The 25,596-nt window shown below is 43.3% G+C and overlaps 1 protein-coding gene across 1 annotated transcript in view; it reads right to left on the reverse strand.

Annotated features, from left to right (window-relative positions):
- The window catches only part of RCSD1 (RCSD domain containing 1), a 43,141-nt gene extending 26,949 nt beyond the window's left edge, over positions 1–16,192 (reverse strand). The window contains exon 1 of the mRNA XM_075909122.1: positions 15,987–16,192. Coding sequence (XP_075765237.1) covers positions 15,987–15,992 — 6 coding nt within the window. The 5' untranslated portion in view covers positions 15,993–16,192. The remainder of the gene's footprint in view (positions 1–15,986) is intronic.
- Between the last annotated feature and the right edge of the window lie 9,404 nt (positions 16,193–25,596).

The raw sequence follows: 25,596 nt of genomic DNA on the forward strand, positions 1-25,596 counted from the left end.
TTGCTGTGGAAGATGCAAGCTCAGAAATAGAATTTGCATAGAAAATTGTCTATCTTGCAGCTAGAGGTCTTATTCCACAGGAGTAAATATGTCTGAAATCTAAGCATAATTATTTAGGAGAGGTAGTTACTTAGGCTGTATCTAGACTACATCTGTCGGCAGAGGGATGTAAATGAAGCACTTAAAGTGGTTTTTTGAGGTTTTTTGACGTTTACAGGATCTTTCGAAAAAGTGCCCCATTTTCGAAAGAACTGCGTCTAGAGTAAGATTTCAATTTCGAAATAGCGCTTTTTCAAAAGAGTGCCATTACGTGATTATGCATATGAAGTGCAGGATATTTAAATCCCAGCTTCATTTGCACTTTTGAAGTGCTTCATTTACATGCCTCTGCCGACAGAGGGATGTAGATTAGATGTAGCCTTAATGTTGGCAAAAGCAGAAGAGACAGTCACCTATCTATCTTTATAGAGCTCTGTAATCTGGTATTCTCACTTCAATGCAATTAGGACTGAAAAGCACCTTATATACGTAGTAAGCTAGTCTAGCTACCCAGTAGTTTTTGATTGTTGCTTAAACATTTGAGACTAGATTTATAGTAGATTGCTGTGGTTTTCTTTGCTCCATGGTATGCAAATCACAGGAGCATAAAGCCTGTTCTGTCTAAGTGTCTGTGGAGATTAGCAAAACTAGAAAAGAAAGCTATGAAAAATACAAATTGGAAACATAAATAGTTTTCATTAGTAATACTGATACTTCGCATTTGCATAGTGCCTACATAATCAAAACACTGTGTATATTAATAGTCACAACATCTTCAAGGTACGTGGGTAATACTACCTCAGTTTTACAAATTGAGAAACTAAGGGACAAAGATAAACAAGTAGCCCACACTAAATCCAAGATAAAATCTAGATCAGAATTTGAGACCTCATGAGTCGCAGCTCCATGCATAATCCTCCAGACCATGATGAATCTCTACTAGTGCAACACATGTTGAAGTGTTCCCTAATATGAGAATTCCACTTGTCACAAACCCATGCCTAGGCCAGCCCAGCATTTGCACAGGATTATTCAGGTTCTAGTGAATGATCTATTATTCCTTGTCTCTTGTGTTCATCTTTCCTTAAGGTGGAGCCATTCTTTCGGGTAAATGGTCCTGAATGAAATTAATAGGGTTTTTCATTTGAAAACTGCAGCCCAGTCTTAAATATGTACATACTATAATATATTGGTTAGAGGGCAGCTACGGTCCTGTCTTAGAAACATGCAAACCCTTTGTGTCCCCAACTACTGTCGGGGCCGGTCCACAACATTTTGGCACCTGAGGTGGGGAGCTCAAATGACGCCCCCATGCCCCTTCGCTTGGGCCAAAACTTTGAAAGGTCTCAATTCTGCCTTTTTCTTGTTCTACTTCTTTCATGGTACTGCAGAGAGAATACATATGCACCAGCAGCAGACACAATTTTCTACTCTCTGGGTCTTAGTGGTGCACCTCTCCCTGCCCCCAGTCTGGCACCTGAGGCAGCCACCTCAGTTCGCCTCGTGGTAAGGACAGCCCCGACTACTGTTTATTATTCAAAAGTTTCAGAGGTGTAGCCGTGTAGTCTGAAACTGAAAAAAAAAAAAACCTTAAAAGACAGCAAGTAGTCCTGCAGCACCTTAGAGCAGTAGTCCCCAACCTTTCGGGGCTGCTGGGCATCTGGGGGCGGGGCCGCTCATGCGCCGGGCATCTGGGGGTGGGACCGCTCATGCGCTGCATGTCCGGGGTGGGGCTGCCCGCGCGTCGTGCACCCAAGGCCGGCATCGCACATGTGCCACGTGCCCGGGGCTGGCACCGCGCATGTGCCGCGCACTGTGGGTGGGACCAGCCCAGATGATTCGGCGGGCGCACACAAATGCCCCAGTGGGCGCCATGGCACCCCCGGGCACCGTGTCAGGGACCACTGCCTTAGAGGCTAACAAAAAAATGTAGATGGTTTCATAAGCTTTCGAGCAAGGGGTCCAGAGTTGCAAATAAATAGCAGAAAAAGAGGGGATGTGGAGGGAAAAAATTGTCAAATAGAGGGGATGGGGAAGGTTAAGGAAGGGGGGGGGGGATTGTCAATTAGAGTGTCTATGCTAAATGAGGCTAATAGAGTGGGCTATAAATGCTGGACACTTAACTTGTAATGTCATTAGGGTATTGAATGTAGCAGCCCATCCAAGTAAGGTCTTATTTAGATACTTAAACGTATCACTTTGGATGTGTCTAGACTACATCCCTTTTCTCAAAAAAGAGATGTAAATTAGACACTTCAAATTTGCAAATGAAGCCGGGATTTAAATTTCCCTTGCTTCATTTGCATAATGGTGGCCGCGGTTTTTTTTTAAAAGGGGCTTTTAGAAAGAAAAACGACTGTTTAGATGGGGATCTTTCAAAAATAAAACCCTTTTTTGAAAGATCCTGTACTCCTGTACAAAAAATGAGGTTTACAGGATCTTTCAAAAAAGGTTTTTTTCGAAAGTTCCCGTCTAAACAGTATTGCAAACACTCATTAATAGAGGTTGACAAAGCTCAGAAATTGAGGAATTAGCTCTAAAACAGAGAAAATGCTAACTAAACCAAGGCACAAAATGTAAATGATTTTGCCAAGGACAACTTGGATGTGTGTTTCAAAGTGAGTTGGTAGTTAGGCATAAAGTCAAAGAGTCCCATGTCTCCTTGTATACCACAAGACTACGCTCACTCTGTAAGCAAAACAGCTTTTTTTTTATTAATATTTTTCCAAAAAAGGGGTAAACTATAATTATGTTATCTAAACAGTAATAATACTTTAAACAATTCTATCAGGAATTATAGCGGAAGAAACAATTCTGGGCTAAGTTCTGCTTTCACTAACACAAACAAATCTAAAGTAAGCACTCTGAAGGGAATAAATACCACTGTTGTAACTGAAAGCAGAACTTGGCCTGAGCAGCTCACAATTTCATTCTGAGAAATCACTTTTAAACACTGTGTCCTCAAATGTATTGGAAGTCCAGTAATTTTTCTATCCCTCAGCTTCTGAGAGGTAGAAGCAATGGAAAAATTGCTATCGGGGCAGTTTGTAATGAACTGGGTGTTTACAGGGGAAGAAACATAGAAAGGCCACTTCAGATGAGCTGAGCTGCATAGTAGCCAGCTCTGGTACCAACATTACGCAGCTGAGTGAAAAGACAAAGAGGAGGCTGACAGTAGACAAGAAGAGAAAGCAGAGACTGCAGCAGAAAGTGCTTGTTTTTTAAGCTAATTATATTGTAGCCTCCAAGATATAGTCAGTGTTGTACTGAGGCTAGGGCATAGACATAGATCAGGGGTCCCCAACGTGGTGCCCGTGGGCGCCATGGCGCCCACCGGGGCATTTCTGTGTGCCTGCCTAGTGACCAGGTCTGGCCCAAGCCATTCTTGTGCCCCTGGCAGCCCCAAAATGTTGGGGACCACTGACATAGACAGTCTGCACTGGAAGAGCTTAGCATTAAACAGTGGTTCCCAACCTGTGGTCCGCGGACCCCTGGTGGTCTGCGGTGGAACTGTAGGGGGTCTGTGGAAGGTAGGGAGCTGAGAGGCTCTGTGCCAGCAGCCAGCAAGTCCCTCGGTGCTTCCAGAGCAAGCTGAGGGACGCAGCTTGGGAAGCAGCGTGGGCTGAGGGATGCGCAGACTGCAGGCATAGCTATAGTGTTTGGGGGAGGGGAGGCACAAAACTTTAATAGATTGAAAATGGGTCTGTATGCTAGAAAGGATTGGGAGCCACTGGTGTAAGAGGACATACAAAGACAAAGGGAGGGGGAAAGGATATAGCCCAGTGGTCAGAGTGACAGTATACATGTAACTTATTAATTAGCTTAAAGTGCCAATGTTAAGCTGAGCCCATAGCAAGTTTTTAAAACCAAAAAAGACGGTCTTCTTTGAAATACTTTCAAGCATCTCAAAGGGTCTAAGAGTGGCCCTAAGGATCTGGCTGCTAGTGACTGATTTTCAGAGGTATCTAATACCTACAACTCTCACTGACTTCAAATGTAGTTCTGGGTCCTCTGCAATCAGGCCCTTTGCTGGTTGTGCAAATTGGGCACCCAAATTAGTGGTCACTAGGGATGTGAATAGTTAACCAGATAACCGGTCAACCAGTAAGCATCACCCAGTAAGGGGGGATGCTTCCTGGTTATGATTAATCAGTGGGGGCTGCTCCAACCCCGTGGGACCTGTCATGAGTGGGGGCCACTCCAGCCTGGCTAGAACAGCCCTAATCCACTGCGGTCCCAGCCCAGGCACACCCCGGGCAGGGGCACAGGCTGGAGTGGCCCCCTCGCCCACCCTCTTTCCCAGTTAATCGGTTAACCAGTTAAACTTAATCTTTAATTGATTAACTAATTAAACTGGATTTTTCATCCCTAGTGGTCACTGGTCACTCTTGAGGATGTGGTCCCAAACACTTCAAACTTACTCTGGGGCACACCTAATGATGGGTTAGAGGCCTCAAGGACCTTCCTACACAAACAAGTCCAAAAACAACTAAGTGAAATGTGGTCTGAGGAGAGTAGGAGAGAGCAGTTCCTGAATTCTAATTCAGATTGTGATGTAGATTCCCTCTGTAACCTTCAGAAAGTCACTTATAATCTGCTTCTCAGATAAGGCACCTATAAAATAATTTATTCTCACAGATTTTCTGTAAGGTAGAAATGAATGTTTTTGAAATGTATTATAACTGATATCAATTGACTTCATAGTTGCAGTATTTTTGTGATGGGTAATTTAACGCATTAGATGTTCCTTTGTTGACAGAAAGTCCAAGGACTGAATGGGGACTAAAATTTCCTCTCCCTAGATACAGGATTTCAGGTTACAGTTGAAGTGCTGGGGACCCATGGTGCAGGGGCATCTTATGCTGTCACTGCCTTTGCTATGCATATTTATGGGGGAAGATGGAGAATGTCACTCTCCAGGCCTGTCAAGACAGCACTCTTCACCTGCAAAAAATTAATTCAAAAATTATGTGTGTAAGAAAAGTAGTGAAAAAATTACACTTGGACTTCTAGGAAGTGTAAGAAATAATGCTATGTTGCAAAGAGGTGTGTGCGTGTGGAGTAAATGCAAAAAGGTAGGAGTCTATAACTGGTTGATTATATTACTTGTTGGGTTTTCTTTCCTGTGAGTGTCTTGACAAAAAGGCTTCCCTAGGCTTCAATCTTACTTTGGGGGAATCTATAGACTAAAAACCAGATTGCCTGACTAGCAAGGCTGCTACAAATTATGCTCTAAATCTAAAAAAGAACAGGAAGTATGCATGTGGGAAGGACCCTCTTGGTGAATTTGGCTACAGATCACTCATGCTATTAAGAGGGGAAAATAATAGTAGAAAATATGAAAATGGCAGATGTGCTTAATCACTTGTTTATTTCAGTTGTTACCTAGAAGGTTGATGGTGATTGGACACCTAGAATAGTGAATGCTGGAAACAATGAGATAGGTTCAGAAATAAAAATAGGAAAATAAGTTAAAAATTACTTAGAAAAGTTAGATGTCTTCAAGTCATCAGGACCTCATCAAATGCATCCTAAAATACTGAGCTGATAAAAGAAATATATGAACCACTAGCTATCATCTTTGAAAAGTCATGGAAGACGGGAAATATTCCAGAAGACTAGAAAAGGGCAAATATAGTGCCTATCTATAAAAAAGAGAAATAAGGACAACCTAGGAAACTGCACAACAATCAGTTTAACTTCTGTGCCAGGAAAGATATGGAGCAAATCATGAAGTAATCCATTTGCAAACATCTGGAAGATAATACGGTGATAAGTAATAATCAACATGGATTTGTAAAGAACAAATCATGTCAAATCAACCTGATAGCTTTCTTTGATAGGATAACAATCCTTGTGGATAAGGGGGAAGTGGTAGATGTTGTATACCTAAACTTTAGTAAAGCATTTGATACATTCATACAAGACCTTTTCATAAATAAACTAGAGAAATACAATCTAGGTGGAACTACTGCAAGGTAAGCACATTACTGGTTGGCTAACTATTCCCAGAGAGTAGTTATTTATGGTTCACAGTAATACTGGAAGGGCATAACAGTGGGGTTCCACAAGGATCAGTTTTGGGACTGGTTTTCTTCATTAGCTCCATCAACAATGTAGATAATTGGCATAGAAAGTACAATAATAAAGTTTGTGGATGCTACCAAGCTGGGATGGGTTGTAGTACTTTGGAGGATAGAATTAAAATTTAAAATCACCTAGGCAAACTGGAGAAATGGTCTGAGGTAAATAGAATGAAATTCAATAAGAACAAATGCAAAGTACTCCACTTAGGAAGCGACAATCAGTTTCACACATACAAAATGGGAAATGATTGTCTAGGAAGGAGTTCTGTAGAAAGGGATCTAGAGGTCATAGTGGACCACAAGCTCAATATGAGTCAACAGTGTGACACTGTTGCAAAAGAAGCAACTATTATTCTGGGATGTATTAACCGCAAGACACGAGAAGTAATTCTTCCACTCTTCTCTGTACTGATTTGGCCTCGATTGGAATGTTGTGTCCAGTTCTGGGTGCCATATTTCAGGAAAAATGTGGACAAATTGGAGAAGGTCCAGAGAAGAGCAAGAAAAATGATTAAAAATCTAGAAAACAAGAGCGGTTAGGGAAACTTGAAAGAATTGGGTTTCAAAGAATTGGGACACAATAACTTAAAAGTATCTAAAAGGTTGCTACAAGGAGGAGGGAAATAAATTATTCTCCTTAACCTCTAAAGATAGGACAAGACTCAATGGGCTTAAATTGCAGCAAAGGATGTTTTGGTTGGACATTAGAAAAACATTAGGAAAAATTGGCTTTGTTTCACCATTTCCAGCCAACGGGAGCCATGAGAAGCAGTGTGGGCTGGGCTGCCATTTCCCTTGGCTCTCTTTGGCTGCAAATGGTGAAATGGAGCCAATAGGAGCCGTGAGGCTCTGTGGCCATGGCACTGGTAATAAACAAACCGGTGTGGCTAGTTAATAGGTTTCTCAAATTGGTTATAATTATTCAGTGAATAACATGAACCTGAGGGGCTGTTTGCATTGATAGTCCCCTGACTCTACAAGGAATAAACACTTTGGAAGCAGCTGTGTTCTATTGAAGGAGGATCTTCACTACTCTAGGCCTGAAGGATTAGCCATTTATTATTTCATAAAGAAAATAAAATAGAGGATAAAGTACAGGCAGTCCCCGGGTTACGTACAAGATAGGGACTCTGTAGGTTTGTTCTTAAGTTGAATCTGTATGTAAGTCGGAACTGGCGTCCAGATTCAGCCGCTGCTGAAACTGACCAGCGGCTGACTCCAGGGAGACGGGGAGCAAAGCCTCGGAGGACGCCGGCAGCGGGACAGCCGCGGCACGTCTGGGCTGTCCCGCTGCCCGCGTGCTCCGCGGCTTTGCTCAGTGTCTCCCTGGTCTGCTGGGGGGGAATCCCTCCCCCCAGCAGACCAGGGAGACGCGGAGCAGCTTTTCTCGCCCCGGAGGACATAGGCGGCAGGACCACGGCACATCTGGGCGTCCTGCCGCTCCCGTCCTCCGGGGCGAGAAAAACCCCGTTTGTAACTGCGGATCCAACATAAGTTGGATCCGCGTAACTCGGGAACTACCTGTATTAAATTGTGTATATCACGAGTCAGAATCAGGCTATTAACAGCAAGGCTAAAGCCTTGAAATTTCAGGGAAATATGGAACACAAACTCAAAGGAGAAAATACATTTTCATTAAAGGAAACATGACGTCCAGCCAGGAAGATATTTCAAGAGCTGAGTAACCTACAATGATTGCTGAAATGTAATGGAAAGCAAATGGAAAAAAGGAAGACAGTAATACTGTATCTTTTTGCATATTCAATAAAGGGTTTGCAGGCTTCTGCGGACTTTGTAAATGTTTCTTTTCTGAGTTATGTTTCCTATATGTGAGTGTTTCCAGGTCTTTAACAATGTGACAGAGCAGGGTGGAATCATAGACACCAGAGACTCAATCTTATCTGACCTGTTCAGTCTTTTGAAGCCTGCTCTTACATGCCAGAAGTCACTAACTTCACAGGGACTCTTCCATCACTCTACTAAATCTTTGAGAGGCAATAGATAGGTTGAAAGAAGACTTCTTCCACCACCCTACCATCAGGGTTTAGATTGCCTTATCTATAACACACAGTTTTTCCCAGCCCTGGGAGATGTAGTTAAAAGACCTAACTTTGTAGTGTACTCTGACCCATGGAAGGCTTGCAGGATCAGACTCCCTACTCAGTGATGTTGCTCCAACTCAGTTCAAAATAGTTCCTGACAGCATCTCATTCCAGTGATTTGTCCAGTCTATTTTTAAATGTCCCAAGGGATGGAGCTCCCATTGCACTTGGATAACTATTCCAAAACATAATAGCTCTTGCTGTCAAAAATCTTTGCTGCTTTAGGCCAACGTCTTCCTTTTCTTAATCTCATTGCACTACACCTAGGTATACCTTCTAGTTCAATAAACTAAATTATTCCTAATTCTGAGGTCTATACACCTTCACATTTTATTTAGACAGTGATCACTCTTGCCATTCAGCCAAGTGATCCAGACTTAATTCTTCAGATGACCAGAGTTTATTAAGCTGTGACCATCACACCAAGTTATTGATATACATTTATTCTATACATAGAGAAAATATAGTTACAATTTTATCAATAGGATTGTGCTGGATATTATATTAGACCCACTGGGCCTTTCTTTATTCTTATTTTGCAGCCCCTCTAAGTGAATTATTCACTTAATAGTATGATCTGATAGGAATGGGAACCAGGACTGTAACAGACCCATATCTTTGTGGAAAGAATACAACACACACTGACCAACAGGTTACATACACATAGTGTGCGGTATGGACAGACTCTGTAGAGCACAAATGCCATGCTTAAAAAAAACAGACTGCAGCCATGCCAATTTGTGTTGTGACCTCATCCGATTGCACAAATGAGGTTTGATTTGGCCGGGTCTATGCTTACAACTAAGACCATCCGATTGACAATGGTGATTCAAAAAGGTAGTATCCATTTAACTGAGTCAATGTGGAACCAATACAGCAGTATTGTACTAGGGGCACAGTGCTACTGGAGGTGTTGGCTCAGATGAAATGTAAAACTGTAGTGCTCTGGGGCATCCAAGATCTCATGACACTTTCATAGAAACAGGACAGTGACTCTAGTAATTGAGTTCTGCCTCCTAAAATTCCATCTCCAGTTGCAATAAGATGATAGTCTTTTTTCCCCCTTCAAGTTCTAAACTATTTAATGTGGCTATGTTGTACTGAATAACTTCTACATTATAGCAGTTGAAAAGGGGGGTTAGTATTTTCACAGTGTCGGGGCAGTTTGTGATCATTCACTGAGTTTAGTAAGAACTTTGCCCATCTAGATCACTTTTCATCCAAAGAAATCGAAGTACTAATATTACACAAACTATGTTGCAAAAGCAGTATGGCATTATCCCAGACAGCCCACAAATGTGCACAGCACAGCCACATATCAGAGGAGTAGCCATGTTAGTCTGAATCTCTAAAAGCAATAAGGAGTCCTGTGGCATCTTATAGACTAACAGATGTATCGGAGCATAAGCTTTCGTGGGCAAAGACCCACTTCGTCAGATGCATGTATGCATCTGACGAAGTGGGTCTTTGCCCACGAAAGCTTATGCTCCGATACATCTGTTAGTCTATAAGATGCCACAGGACTCCTTGTCGCTAGCACAGCCATAGTTTCCTTTCCCACCACCTCTTAGTCAATGATGAGGATAAACAGAGAGCTGCCTCTAACAAGACAGAGGATAACCAGAGAGCTACCTCTGATCAAGAACTGTAATGCTGCTACTTGAACAGCATTTGTGTTGCTACCTAGAATAGTTCTAAAACTGGAGACTACTGTCCAAAGGACAAGAATCAGCATGGAATTACCTTGGACGACATCAGTGCACTTTTTTCCACTTGTAAAGACTACTGTGAGGCTAAAGTTAGAGTAACTGCTACCTTTGTTCAGCAGAGGACACCATACCATTATTTTAGATTAGAAGTGTATTTACCAAGGGCCAAATTCTGCTCAGTTACACCATGAAAATCCTTATCTGCATGTAAATGAAAAGAATCTGTTCTCTTTTCTTATTTTTAAGAGCAATCTTTAATTGACAATTATCAGGGCAGACAAACCTTTTGCAATCCCTGAGCTGTATCATGGCATCACTATGTTGCCTTGGTTGGCAGTACGATGTTAGAAAGATGTAGGCTGGAATTGTTAACGTAAAAAATTCTTTGGAGGAGACTCCTAGCTGGATCCTGCACTGCATAGCTTTGGAAGGACTCCAACTAATGGCTTAGAGATGAGAATCAACGACTCAGAAAAATATCCCTAGTGACTAAGTAAAAATAGGCTCTTTTTAAACAATACACATGGTCCATGTGGTTCAAATTCTGCCCTTGTATATGTAGGCAGTATTCACACTGCAATATCTCCCATCATGACAGAGCTGATTGTGGCTGATCTCAAGTCACAGCCTGCTGACTTGACAATACAGAACAAGCATTCACTCTGCAGGGCTAAGGTAGCTTTGAGAGAGTGAGCTGGTCTGATTGTTATGTTCTGCATAAGAGTCTTTATTAATGCTGGAGATGCCAGACTCAGTTTGCAGGGCTGGTAGTTTAAATCTCCTCCCCTGCTGCCTCATGCACTCAACTGTCATTGGAACTGTGAACCAAGAAGACAGGATCACACAAAGTGTCTTCCTCCAGCTATCATCGGAAACTATGATTTGCATCACAGGATCATCAAGGAGAAAATGAGTTATGTACTCAGTCACGAAAAGAAATGTATTATGCTGCTCAACAGCAACAGTTCCAGCCAGTTAAAGTGGTGATGGGCCGGAAAGAGTGACTTGTCCAGTCGTTGGCTCAGGAGGCTGAGGGGCCATATTGGAGCAGGTTGCTCAGTGACACCCATTAAATCCTTTCAGGGATCAACAAAATCAAACTACCTGTGCTAACTTTAATCAAGCTAGTGCACTAAAAATAAAATGTAGCCAGCACAAGTTAAGTGGAAGGAAGGATTAGCCATCCCAGGGATGTGCCTCAGAAAGCATACTCTGGGAGTTAACAACCATTCCTGCTGCTCACACAGTAGCTAAACTCTGTTTTTAGCATGGGCATGTTTTCTTGAGCTGGAAATTACATTCCCACCTTGAAGTGTAAACATGCCCTAACAGAGTACCAGCACCCAGAATAACTAATAGCCTAGTAGTTGAAGTAACCCCCTGAAAGCCAGGAAACCCACATTTCAGTGCTTGCTCTGCCTGATGCTGAATAGTTATTACTAGAGGCAGAATAACTGCTTCTGCAGCAGTGTTGGGGCTTGGGAGAGGGCTTTAGTCCCATTGGATTTTTAGTATGATACAGTGATGCTAAACTCTGCTATGCTCTGGCTGAATGTGCTGTGAAATAGGAAGGTAAGTCTGTATTCCTGTCAGAGGAAATAGTTGTGTCGGGACTCAGATGTGGAGTGTGACAGCTCATAGGAAAGGAAAGGAGAACAGAGGGATGAGAGAATCTTCCTTCTGTGTCTCCTCACTATCTCACCTATTGGGAAAAACTATGTAGCACTTTAAAGACTAACAAGATGGTTTAATAGGTGATGAGCTTTCGTGGGCCAGACCCACTTCCTCAGATCTGAGGAAGTGGGCCTGGCCCACGAAAGCTCATCACCTATTAAACCATCTTGTTAGTCTTTAAAGTGCTACATAATTTTTCCTTTTGTTTTAGCAAGATCAGACTAACACGGCTACCTCTCTACTACTATTCACCTACTGAGGACAGGCTAGTGGGGTTTTCATGGCAGTGACAAAAGTCAGGAGTTAATGTCATTTTTACAGTGCCCTGCCTGTGCCAGGTGAAAACCCATAGCTCAGTTGCTCCTGTACATTTTTCCTGTGGAGAGAATACACGGGCTACGTCTAGACTGGCATGATTTTCCGCAAATGCTTTTAACGGAAAAGTTTTTCCGTTAAAAGCATTTGCAGAAAAGAGTGTCTAGATTGGCACGGACGCTTTTCTGCAAAAGCATTTTTTGCGGAAAAGCGTCCATGCCAATCTAGACGCAGTTTTGCGCAAGAAAGCCCCGATTGCCATTTTCGCCATCGGGGCTTTTTTGCACAAAACAGTTTTTAGCTGTCTACACTGGCCCTCTTGCGCAAAAACATTTCCAGAAAAGGGCTTTTGCCTGAACGGGAACATCAAAGCATTTGTGCAAGAAGCACTGATTTTGGACAGTAGAATGTCAGTGCTTTTGCGCAAAATCAAGCGGCCAGTGTAGACAGCTGGCAAGTTTTTGCGCAAAAGCAGCCACTTTTGTGGAAAAACTTGCCAGTCCAGATGCAGCCATGCTCTGGAACAAGGAATCCACTCAGTACATAGCCACCAAAAGGAAGTGACCAAGCAAGCTACCCAAAGGGGCAGAGAACTGCTCTCCTCCTTGGCAAAATGAAAGCCCACCAGAAGTTAGCTGCCTGGAGGAGTTAGGAGTACAGACACTAAGAGGAGGAGAAATGACCCCTACTGAGGAATACAGAAAAGGGAGCGGTAACTGTCCCCACAGTGAAGTTGTCAGCTGCATCCCAACTGCTCAGAGAAAATTAAAATATTTTTTCATCTTAGTCCAGAAAACAAACTGCTGCTCGAAGACTTGGATTGCTTCCGGCACCTACCTTATTTGTAACTTTCACATGCCTCTGCACTACCAGTCTCCAGCATCAGAGTGGCAGGAAAATGCAATAACAATAACCTACTTAACCAGCTGCAGGAGGTACTGGAAGTTCCACATGAGGCCTAATCTCACAAAGTTTCCAGCTGAGTTTCACAAAGCTCAAAAGATCATACAGTTCAAAAATGCATCTAAACTTTAGGCTGCTTATTCAGATCAAATGCCAAACCTTCTAAGGTAATTACAAAGTAACGGGGCTGCATGTTGCCCCTACTCCCAATTTTGTGAATCCTACAGAGAAATTTAGTGTATGTTCTCTTGAGGGCAGTTTTACAGTATTATCAGTATTGACAATGTTAAGTGTCTTACATTTTAGTTCTTTTTATTTGCAGTCTGCTGGTGGAGTTTGTTAGGATTCACATTTTCAAGCTATGGTCTGCAGCCATGAAGGCTAGAAGTTTACTATTTTAAAACAAAAGCTGGAATTTTTAGGTTAAACCCGACTCTAGAAGCTAGAACATTAAGAAAAACAAATACATGAAACTCACAATAAAACCATAGGAGTTGGCAATCTTAGATTTTGCTGTATTCTTCCCAACCGGGGGTGCTAACCCATCTTTGTTTGTATAGCAGCTGACCTAACTAAAATGCTCAGTATGTTCCTGATGGCAGACTGGATAAGATTCTAGCTACAAAACACAAAGAAAAACAGCAGCAGTAAAATCACACAAGGCAAGTGAACCCTCCTGGTTATTTTTGTCCTTAAGGATCTAGGGACCTGATGGAAATGGCAATCATCTGAAGGTAGCCCATCTCACTCTGTAGCTCTGGTAATCATCATCTGTCCCATTAGCGTGAAGAGCTTGTCAATTATACCAGCTACAGAGCACATAACAGCTCTGCACTCTACAGCTGAAGCAAACTGCCTGGCAAAGGGGGAAATGACAGAACTTCTTGTTCCTGTTGCATGGATGCATTAAGCCTGGAGGCCGAAGAGACAAAAGGCTGTATATTCTGGCACGGCTGCCTGCTAAAAGCTCTAATGAGGGAGAAGGACACTGAGGAGGGACCTGGGATTTCCTCAGTCTTTGATCCTACCTCTGGCACAGCTGGCTTTATATGTGGCCTAAACCTCTGTATAATATTAACCTTCTTTACAGAGGTGCAAGAAGCCAAATTCATGATGTATAAAATGTTTCTGAAGACGAAAGGTGCTGTTAAATATAATAACTAAAGAAATTGCAACTATCTACAAATGGTTAAAGCAAGTAAGTTTCTAGGAAGGACAGTAATTTATGGTGGTAAAAAGGAGGTAGCTAGTAGTGATGGGGAAAAAAATCAAGAGAAAGAAAATTTTAGAATAAATCTCAGGAAAAACTTCCTGATAATGAGATTTGGTAGGCCCTGTTTGATTCCCAAAGGAAGTGGAAGCCTCATTTCTTATGACCTTTAAAATACAAGTGCATGAAACACTAGAAAATACATTGGCTTGTGCTGGTGGAGAATGGATTAGATGTGACCTAATGTCCGTTCCAGCTCTACATATCAGTCTGATTATAAGCATGTGATTTCCTGGATAGTAAGTACTTTTTATATTAGATTTTCTACTAGCCTTGAATTAAATGAGTGTGTGGCTTTATATATTTTCTGAGTTTCCTAGCAGTCTGAGACTCACCACTGGATAAACTTTAGTCTGTGTCTGTTTTATGAGACCAACAAAAAAGACCCTTCTCAGACAGAGAACATCATAGGATGCTGTACAACTAAAGATGATAAGACTAACTGTAACTTAAGCACAGTTAATGACATAGGCTTGGCTCTATCAAATCTACAAGCCCCTGGGAAGCAATTTAATTTGACCCCTCAACATGACTCATCTTGAGTTGGTATGATTACTGCTTGATCCTGTTCTACACATAAAACCTGGGTGCCCACAGGTCTGATTTCCTTTTGAGGATTTTCTACTGAAGTTGCCTGATCTTTAACCCTTGCTCTTAAAGCATCAGAGCACAACCAGGAGCTAGTTTAGAAACTGGGAACTGTCAGAACACCCACGGTGAACTGCACAGTGGAAAAATTCAATGAAAAAGTATGGTGGTACCGAAGGAACACTGTTCCCTAGTCTTGATATTTGCCTCCTGTGCTCAGATCCCCTTCAACACTAGGATTGAGGACTAACACAAAACTTGTTTTCCCAGAAAAAATACAGTGTTACATAAAAAGGTCTGTAACTGCAGAGAAATGAATGAGAAAGCCTTTTGTCAATTGAATTTTTGACTATTGTAATAATCTCCATGTCCTATGCCCTAATTAATCACAATAGATAATACTTTTATTTTCTATGACAACTTTTAGCTGAAGCTCTTGGTGTACTTTAAAAACTCTATGACTTTTTATATTGTAAAATGTCAATTCAGTCTTGTGTCACATCTGAAATCTAGGGAAGTACTATTCCCTCCATTTTTCATTAATGGAAACGGGGGAGGGGATGGGGGAAGGTCAAGGACCTTGTCCAAAGTCATGCTGCAGGTCATCGGCAGGGTTTGGAATAGAACCCTGGAGTCCTGACCCATATCTCTGTAGTCCCACCATCAGACCTTGCTCCCGCCATTCACTAGGTACAAGATGGGCAGACGGGGAGGTGCAATGAAAAGCACAAGAATTTCTTAATTATATGGTATGAATTTCTTTTGCTTAAACAAGGTTTCTTGTGGCTGCTGCTTCTTGTGCCAAAAATCTTTGACAGCAAACGTGAGATTGCAAGATCCAGATGCGATAGAAGGAACACTGGGGTCTAAAATAAAGGACATTCCTGCAAAGAGGCTGCTGAGATGTATAGCTACAGCTACCCCCATGAAGCCTGAAGTTTCAGCTCCATGAGTTAGTTCCTCCTTCTGTGCCTAATTTTGTAACCGTTTGAATCATGCCTCAAAATGATGACAGCCCTCTTGAAGTTTACTGCCTTCTCCAATGCAGGAGAAGAGGCTCAAAAATGAACTACACACCACACCCCTCCCCCATATACACATGCTCTTCTCCCCCCCCCCTTCCAACTTTAGAATAAACTCTGTTCAAGAAGTTCCAAGGGGCACTGAGGGGGCTATTTGTCTTTTAATACTGCAAACTGACATTATTACCTGCTCCTAGTAAAGGTGGAGCTAATTCAATCTGAACTGCTGGGGTAAGTAAGTCAGCAAAGCAACGCGCGGCTACTGAAATAATTTTTACCTCCATATTCTGCAAGTGAAGGGTTTCCTCAGGTCAGTTGTTCTTCCCCACCCTTTTCTCCCTTAGCTGTGGAAAGTTTCTGTCCAGCCAGAGTGAGAACACACTGCTAAGGAGCGTATAATATAATATCCAAGCCCCAGCTCAGTTTGAGAACTGACAGAGCCTAGTGAGTGTCCCTGCACTAGAGAACAAGGAAGAAGGGAGGGTGGTGGAGAGGAAGGGAGGGTGGGGAGTGAAGGGGGAGGCAAAGCCAATCAGGGTTTAAATTTAGACACAAATCTAAACAGATACTGTCCTTTCCCAGAGTGCAGGGCTCAAGAGAAAGCAAGCAGCAAACTCTGCTGTTCTGCCTAAACATGGGAACACAAAGTGTGCATTTTCTCTATAGCTCTCCCTTTCTCTTCTGTCTATACTCCCACTATATTTCTTGTCTTTCTTATTCTTCTCCCGATATCTGTATTCTTTCCCTCCTCTATTTGCCACTGTTCACCCCCTTGGGTCTGCAGTCTCTTCCTTCTTGATGTATTTGTGGTTCCTTTCCTTTTGCTGCCGCCATACCTTGTCTTTTTCTTCTGCTCTCTCAACCTCTGACCTTTTTAACTTATAGCTGAGTGAGGAGATTTTAATTGACACTTGGTATGGACCTGGGGAACATAAGATGAGCAGATATCAGTTCATTATTATATTCGTAGGGATGAAGACTTCATAGTGTTTGGTGCTCTACAAATACAGAATAAAATGATGGTCTCCACTGGAGATGTAAAATGCTAAGTGTGAAACTTTTCCCTCTTCCAGTCTTTTTTTCTTTCACCACTTAGAGGTGCTAATTCAGGATATTGCTTTTCTCGGTAAAAACTTGAGCACTGACAAAAAAAGCTACAATTGTGGTGGTAAAGCTCATTTTTTATTTTTGGTAGATGATAGGATTCAGTGAGGAAGAACTAAACTACTCGAGCATTTTGCTAAGGTCTCACTTTCCATTCAAATCCCACAAAGGTCAACTGATCAAATTATCATCATGCCTGCGTTAGCAGCCATCTTGCAGATGTTCCTCTCCACCTACAGAGAGCAATGTAGAGGATCAGATCCCCACCTATAGGGAGAACTGCAGAAGACTTGGACATTTTTTTTTCAATTTCAGGGTCTTCATGCCCCAGCACTGGGAAGTGACTCAACCCACTCTATAGTCCTGTTTCAGAACTCTGCCTCAAGGACAGATGGAAAAGGATTTAAAAGTACTTTTTGAAAGCCAAGTTCATGATAGAAACTTGACCCTCCTCACAGTTGTAGTGCTGTTAGTCTCCTAAATGCCATCAGAGCATAACTATAGTGTCTACAGCATATTTATGTCTTGCCCAATTAAAGTAACTGCTTTGTGTACAAGCTAGGGATGTGAAGGACTAGTTGACTAGTTGCCTATCCAATAAGCAAATGCTTATCAGATAGTCGACAGGATAATTGACTAATTGCTTCCCCTCCACCCTTGCTGCTTCTATCAGATAGAGACAGCAGAGGGAGGGGGAGAATAAGAGGATACTTCAAAGTGGCAGCACCACATGGGCTCTATGTGGCGCTGCTACTTTGAAATGCTGGGTAGAGCCCAGGATCAGATGGGGAGTCTCCAGCTGACCCCCGGCTCCATGTGGTGCTGCCACTTTGAAATGCTGCAGGGAGCCTGGCATCAGGCTCCTCGCAGCATTTCAAAGCAGCAGCGCTTCTTGGAGCCCGGGGTCAGCTGAGGAGTCCCCATCTGACCCCCGGCTTTGGTGCTTTCGCCTTTGAAGTGTAGCAACAGCCCTACTTCAAAGACAGAGACACACTATTGACTAATTGAATAGTTGATGCAAAAGTGGATTGACTATTCGATTAGTGAAATTACCCAATACTTCAAATACTTAGTACAAACCCTCTTACTGCTCAGCAGGTCCCAGAATAAAAGACTTAAGTCATGGTATTTTTACTTCTTAATTACAATATTGAAGAGCACTAGACTACTCTGAGACTCATAATATGTCTACGTTGCAAAGTAAACCCAGGGCTTGTACTCAAGGTCAAACCTAATACTCCTTCCATCCATCCATGGATTGTGCTAAGCCAGGGTTCCAACCCATTGTCCCAGGGCTCCAAGCCTGAATCAAGTCAAGACCCTATTGCTTTGCAGTATAGATGCCATGTAGACAGTCTTCAAGTCATAACACTGTCAGTATGTGATAATACATGCACTGATGAAGTAGAAAGATGCAGGACCAGAACCTGGGGAGTGCCTGGTAAACAGCTGAGCCAGGAATGAGGGTGCACAAAAAACAGCCCCAGCTTGCATTGTACATTCTTTGGGCAAGTATCTGCCTTACAGTTATTCCAACACCATTATTTGATCCTGGTACAAATTAAAAAAAGCAGCCCTATTTTTCCATTGTCACTTCAGATAGCAACATGCCTACAGATATTAGTATCTTAAATTCTAGATATACAAATAATACTTAAGTATTTTACATCAGTAGATCACAAAGCACATTACAAAGGAGGGAAGTATCATTCACATGCAAACAGACATCACTGCAATAACACACCCAAACTCTATAGCCATCCACTAACAATTAAAAATGCAGGGGGAATTGGTACCATGTGCAAAATGAATTGGCAACATCTAGTCACTAGGTAGTTAACAATGTGACGAGGCTGGGGGTATTACCTAGTTCCTGACAAATAAGAGGTTAACTCCCGCTCTGTTTCTCCTTCCTTTGTGCAGGTGGTATGGGGGAAGTGCTAAAACAGAGACTGTTTGGAAGTCAATGAGGAGAAAGCCCACAGAAAGGTATGTCTCCAATCACAGAAGGAATAGAACTGGGTTGCATCACATGTTTTCTGATTATTTTAATGTATTCTAGTGTTTGTCTACACTTACTGGATATCGGAACTTGGACAGTTGATCCACGGGGGGTTGATTTAGCGGGTCCAGTGAAGATCTGCTCCATCAGGGGTGGGCAAACTTTTTGGCCTGAGAGCCACATCTGGGTATGGAAATTGTATGGTGGGTCATGAATTCTTGTAGGCTCTGGCCCTGCTTTCTGGTGGAAACACAAGAGCAGGGCTAGCTCCCGACCCTGCTCCCCAGTAGGCGATCTGGATGACCACAGCAGGGCAATCCCACAACCTTGCTCCCCAGCACTTCTCCCTGGCTGAAACACTGGAACAAGCAACCCCCCAACCCTGCTCCCCAGCAGAAGTGGGGCAATGGAACTCAAGGGCCCAATTAAAAGGTTTGATGGGTTGGACACGGCCCGTGGGCCATAGTTCATCCAACCCTGAGCTAAATTGACTGCAGAACACTCTCTCCTCGACTCCACTACTCCATCAGAATGACAAGCATAAGGTAAGTCTATGGGAAAGTTTCTTTCTGTCAATCCAGTGTGCAGCAGACACCACAATAAGTCAACATAAGCTTAAGTCATAGCTGGAGTTGTGTAACTTAGGTTGACTTAGCCCGGTAGTGTAGACCAGGCCTTAGTTTCTTCATGCAAATACTGCTTCTGTCTTTCCAGAGTAAATGCAGGAGGAAGTGACACTACTGACTGAAGCTGGCCATTTGCTGCTGAATCACTGCATTAATTCATACCTGCACATCACAACAAACCAATAATGCTATACCTGGAAGTCTCAGCAAAGAGACTAAGGCTTTGTCTACACTTAAAAGTTTAAAGCGCAGCTGTGGCAGCACTTTAAACTGAAAGTGGGGCCACAGCATGAGCACTGGGAGAGAGCTCTCCTAGTGCTCTATGTAAACCACCTTTGCAAGAGGAGTAGCTAGAAGTGCTTGGAGAGTGGCTCCCAGTTCTGTAGAATGGTTCACACCAGCACTTCACACCGCTGTAACTTGCTGCACTCAATAGGGTGTTTTTTCACACCCCTGAGTCAGAAAGTTACAGTGCTGTAAAGTGCCAGTGTAGACTTAGCCTAAGAAGGCTCCCCTCTTATGCCTAAATGATCCCTGCAGATGAGGATTAAGTTACCACTGATGGAGGAATGTAGCGGGGCTCTTTGGCTGTTCTTGCTGTACCCATTCTGGTGACAGCAAGAAGACTTAATCCTCCAGGGATTTCAGTATCACATTGTTTGCTTGGATTTGTTACTGAGTTGTCTGGCCAGTAACAAGCCTTCAAAAACCACACTTCTTACCTGAATCGAATGATTGCTTCATCTCACTGAGGCTCTATTTCAGAGTTATTATTTTCTGGTGTGAGGAGGTTGTGTATTGCAAGAATGTGGTTTTTTCTTCTCCACAAAACAGAGAGCGGAAGTTGCCAGCTGAGGTCTATGAAAAAGGAAACTGTTAGGCAAAGATAGTATCACTTGAACTGTATTTTCAAGTTGAAGGTAGCTGCAGCTGCCCAGCATCAAGTCTTTACTTTGTTTGCATTCTGTAGTTACCCCTGCAACTATCACTCCACAAAGCAAATAAGCCCTTCTCCAATTGTCCTACAAACAGGATTCCAAACAGCAGTTTAAATGAGCATAGTCTAGCACAGGGGGTGACAGGTGAGAGGGGATATGAGAAGCTACTGGCCACATGACCCCTCCTCTGAGCCTGGGGAATGGCTGCTCCATCCTCCTCTCCTCTTCTTCCCCACCCTTGCTCTGCCCCACCTCAGCTCCCAACCGATGCAGCTTGGGGGACTATTCGGGCCAGTGCCAGTAGTGGGGTCTGACCTCCCCCAGCACCAGTGGGAGAAGCAGAGCAATGTGGCCCTGGCTCACTTTGCTTCTGCGGGCACATTGCTCCGCTTTCTGTCAGTGAGTACGGGACAGCCCCACCCCTCCCCAGGTGATGCGCTGGGAGAGCAGAGGAAAGTGGGTCCACGTTGCTCTGTTTTCCCCACCACTGCCAGCGAGTGGGGGGAAGATGCCCAGGAACTCTGGCGTTGCCGGCTATTGGCCTGCCTCTTTCCTCTCCCACCCACAGTGTCTGAGCTGGGCATGTGCCCTCTCTATGCGTCGCCCATGGCCCAGCATTTTCATATCACAAAGAGAACCTATTCTTGAAGAAGCAAAATGTGAACATGTAGAATCCTGTGGACACGGAAATCTTAAGACTGGAAAATGTGAAGTATGTTCTAGAATCCCTTGTGTAAATGGAGGTCTCTGGTTTGAAAACTACTAGAAATCCTGAGCCAAACTAGCCATGCTTTTTAATTCTTTGCAATCTTTTGGCAGAAAGTTTGTGAAGAACAATTATAGGCTGTTTGGGGAAGGCAAGGGGAATTGTGTGCCCTTACATATTTGTGTGTGAAGAGGCTGAAAAGTAAAAGTGAGGAGTAATGTTAATGAGGAGTAACGTTAGTTCGAACCAAGGGGTTTGGTTTGAAATAACGCATCCCGGCACGCACTTTCACTTTTGAAACAGCTATTGAGCAGAGTAACGCACGGGCAAGATCATGCTAATGAAGCACGGGATATTTAAATCCCCGCTTCATTAGCAATTTCGGTCGCCTACATTTGCATCCCTAGTTCGAACTAGGGAGCAAGTGTAGACATACCCATAGGGCTCAAAATGTGTGGGAAAGGACACAGGGGTCTCCTTCCTTTCCTCACAGCACATCCATGGAGGAGGGAGCATAGTTAGCAGAGCTGGGCTGAGGAACACTTAGCACAGTGTTTGCTGGCATCTTGGGATTTTGCTAAGTAACTCTTGAGAGGAACTCAGGTACAATAGTGATGGGAACCATAATAAGAACCTGGACACACAATGATATACAGATATATGACAATTCTATGTTCAGAGACTGCTGAAGAAGGAAAGTGTTTATATTATGAGTATATCTGAGAGACCATGTGACTCAGTTGTGTATATTTCTGCAGCTGTTTCACTTGGGTTTATCTGTGGGGGCATTTAGTCTGGAAGAGTGGTGATTAGTGTGTGGGGTGTCTGTGTGATGGATTTTAAATTTAGGAAGAGCTTTGCTTAGGATTTTTAGAAGCATTCAGTTCAGAATTGTGATTTTATATTTGACTGGTTATACATTCCACTTGTCAGCAATGTTGTTTGTAAGCAGAAGTTGTGGCCACGTTGCACTCTGAAACTCTCCTTTTTCCAACCTGAATATCTGGGAAAGAAAGGTGATAGTGCAGCCATGGACAAAACTTCATTTCATAGCTTAATCAGCTCTAAAAGCCAACATCCTGTTTGCATGTAGGGGCTGTACATCAGCGTCTGTAACCCTTCTCTGACAATGGCAAGTTGACAGGAAGCAAATGTGAACAGCTTTTTTGTATGGGACTCTTGGATTTTTAACCCTATGTCCTGCTATGTCCCAAAATCTCTCTCCCTACTCAACTCTCCAAACCCTTCCCCACACCTCACCAGTAAACTAACAGTGCAAGCTGCAAGCTTCATCCTCCTGTTTAGGGACTTATCTACAGGAAATGAAGTCAGCTGGAACACTTTGTACTATTGAATTTTTGCTCTAATTTTACAGCTGCAGTTAAGCACAGTTGCACACACACAAATGCAGCACTAACTCATTGGTCAGAATAGTCAGGATCTGCTGGAATTGATGGGAGAGCAGCAATTAAACCCCTTCACAATAGGAGCTCAAACCATGTTATTTAAATTTTAGTTAATCAAATTCCAGCTAAACTGATTCCTTACAAAGTCTGACTGGCCCAAGAGTGCAGGACTTTACTGAGTTTGTAGCCATATTCAAAATAACAAATGGAAGGATCTTAACCCTGTGAGTATAGAGTTTCAAATTGGCTTGTGAGCAGGCTGTAATATGATTGGCAGGTGGTATCTAAATTCTAACATGGTGGTTCTGCTGTGCTGAGGCGAAGGTTACAGTTTAACCAGATTAGCCCATCCTCCTTTCTAACTCCCAAGTCCTCAGGAAAATGCATATGCCCAGAATGTTCTAGGAACACAGGAATTTCCCTATTGACAATACTTGACAGGGAATATTGCACCATCTGAAAATAAATCTACAATTGTCTGCCTCAGCTACTTTGGTCCTTGAAAAAGCATCACATTGAAATATGTTTTTCCCAACAGCATTGCACTCATTAATACCAGGCAAGGCCTCAATACTCAGTGGGAAAGAGTGATACTTCTCAGGGGTGCCCAGGGCTCTAAGGCACCTTTCTACTCCCTGCCCTTAGCCTGCAGAATCTTTGTCTGTGCCTGTCAGGAATCACGTCCCCAACTCCACAGTGGCAGGCGACATAAGCACTCCCCTCACAGCATAGGCAAGCTCCGCTGTCCTTCATGAATCATAAAACTAGAAAGGAACTCTAGAGGTCATTGAGTCCAGTCCCTTCCACTCATGGCAGGACCAAGCACCATCTAGACCATCCTTGACAGGTGTTTGTCTAAACTGCTTTTTAAAGTCTCCAATGACGGAGATTCCACAATCGCCCTAGGCACTATATTCTAGTACTTAACCAGCTTGACAGTTAGGAAGCTTTTCCTAATGTCCAACCTAAACCTTCCCTGTTGAAGGTGTGGGACCCTTACAGGATGAGGGAGGTAACCTAGCGACAGATGAGGCGGGAAAAGCTGAAGTACTCAATGTTTTTTTTGCCTTTGTCTTCAGACAAGGTCAGCTCCCAGACTGCTGCACTAGGCAACACAGTATGGGAAGGAGATGGGCAGCCCTCAGTGGAGAAAGAACAGGTTAAGAACTATTTAGAAAAGTTTGACATACACAAATCGATGGGTTCGGATTTAATGCATCTGAGGGTGCTGAGGGAGTTGGCAGATGTCATTGCAGAGTCACTGGCCATTACATTTGGAAACTCATGGAGCTTGAGGGCAATCCTGGACAATTGGAAAAAGGCAAATGTAGTGCCCATCTTTAAAAAAGGGGTAAAGGGAAAAAGGACAAGGGAAAAAGTCTCCAGAAAAATCATGGAAGGAATACTCAAGTAATCCATTTTGATTTGGTTGGCAGTCAGTGTCAAGTGGAGTGCCCCAAGGGTCGGTTCTAGGGCTGGTTTTGTTCAACATCATTATAATGACTTGGATGAGGGGATGGATTGCACCCTTACCAAGTTCGCAGATGACACTAAGCTAGGAGGAGAGGTAGATATGTTGGAGGGTAGGAATAGGGTCCAGAGTGACTTAGACAAATTGGAGAACTGGGTCAAAAGAAATCTGATGAGGTTCAACATGGACAAGTGCAGAGTCCTGCACTTGAGACAGAAGAATCCCAGGCATCGTTACAAGCTGGGGACCGACTGGCTAAGCAGCAGTTCAACAGAAAAGAACCCAGGGATTACAGTGGATGAGAAGCTGGATATGAGGGTATGTCTACACTTGCCCCCTAGTTCGAACTAGGGAGGCAAGTGAAGCATACTGAAGTTGCTAATGAAGCGCGGGATTTAAATATCCCACGCTTGAGTAACATATTCGCGGCCAGTCGCCATTTTAAAATGCCGGTAGCCCAAATTAACTCGCCACGTGTAGACGCGGTAGTCCGATCCAAAACCCTTCCCTCGAATTAACTGTTATTCCTCGTGCAATGAGCAATAACAGTTAATTCGACAGAAGGATTTTGGATCAGACTACCGCATCTACACGTGGCGAGTTAATTTGGGCTACCACCATTTTACAATGGCAACCAGCCGCGAATATGCTAATCAAGCGCGGGATACTTAAATCCCATGCTTCATTAGCAACTTCAATATGCTTCATTTGCCTCCCTAGTTCGAACTAGGGGGCAAGTGCAGACATACTCTGAGTCAACAGAGTGCCCTTGTAGCCAAGAAGGCTAATGACATAATAAGGTGTGTTAGGAGGAGCATTGCCAGCAGATCTAGAGAAGTGATTATTCCCTTTTATTCGGCACTGGTGAGGCCACATCTGGAGTATTGCATCCAATTCTGGGTCCCCCACTACAGAAAGGATGCGGGCGCATTGGAGAAGGTCCTGCAGAGGGTAACAAAAATGATTAGGGGGCTGGAGCACATGACCTACGAGAAGAGGCTGAGGGATTTGGGCTTCTTTAGTCTGCAGAAGAGAAGAGTAAGGTGGGATTTGATAGCAGCTTTAACTACCAAAAGGAGTTTCCTAAGAGGATGGAGAGAGGCTGTTTTCAGTAGTGACAGATGGCAGAATGAGGAGCAGTAGTTTCAAGCTGCATTGCGGGGGGGGGGGGGGGGGGAGGGTCTAGGTTGAATATTAAGTAAAACTATTTCACTAGGAGGGTGGTGAAGTACTGGAATGGGTTACCCAGGGAGGTGGTAGAATCTTCATCCCTAGAGGTTTTTAAGTCCAGGCTTGCCAAATCCCTGGCTGGAATGATTTAGTTATGGTTGGTCCTCCTTTGGGCAAGTGGTTGGACTCATTGACCTCCTGAGGTTTATTCCAGCCCTAGGATTCTAAATTTAAGCCTGTTGCTTCTTATCCTACCCTCAGAGATTAAGGAGAATATTTTTTCACCCTCCTCCATTTAACAATGTTTTAGATATTTGAAAACTGTTATGTCCTCTCTTGGTCTTTTTTCCAGACTAAACAAACCCGATTATTTCAATCATCCCTCATAGGTCATGTTTTCTAGAACTTTAATCATTTTTATTGCTCTTCTCTGGAATGTCTCCAATTTGTCCACATCTTTCCTGA

The sequence above is a fragment of the Pelodiscus sinensis genome, chromosome 1 (assembly GCF_049634645.1).
Source record: "Pelodiscus sinensis isolate JC-2024 chromosome 1, ASM4963464v1, whole genome shotgun sequence".
Taxonomy (NCBI): Eukaryota; Metazoa; Chordata; order Testudines; family Trionychidae; genus Pelodiscus; species Pelodiscus sinensis.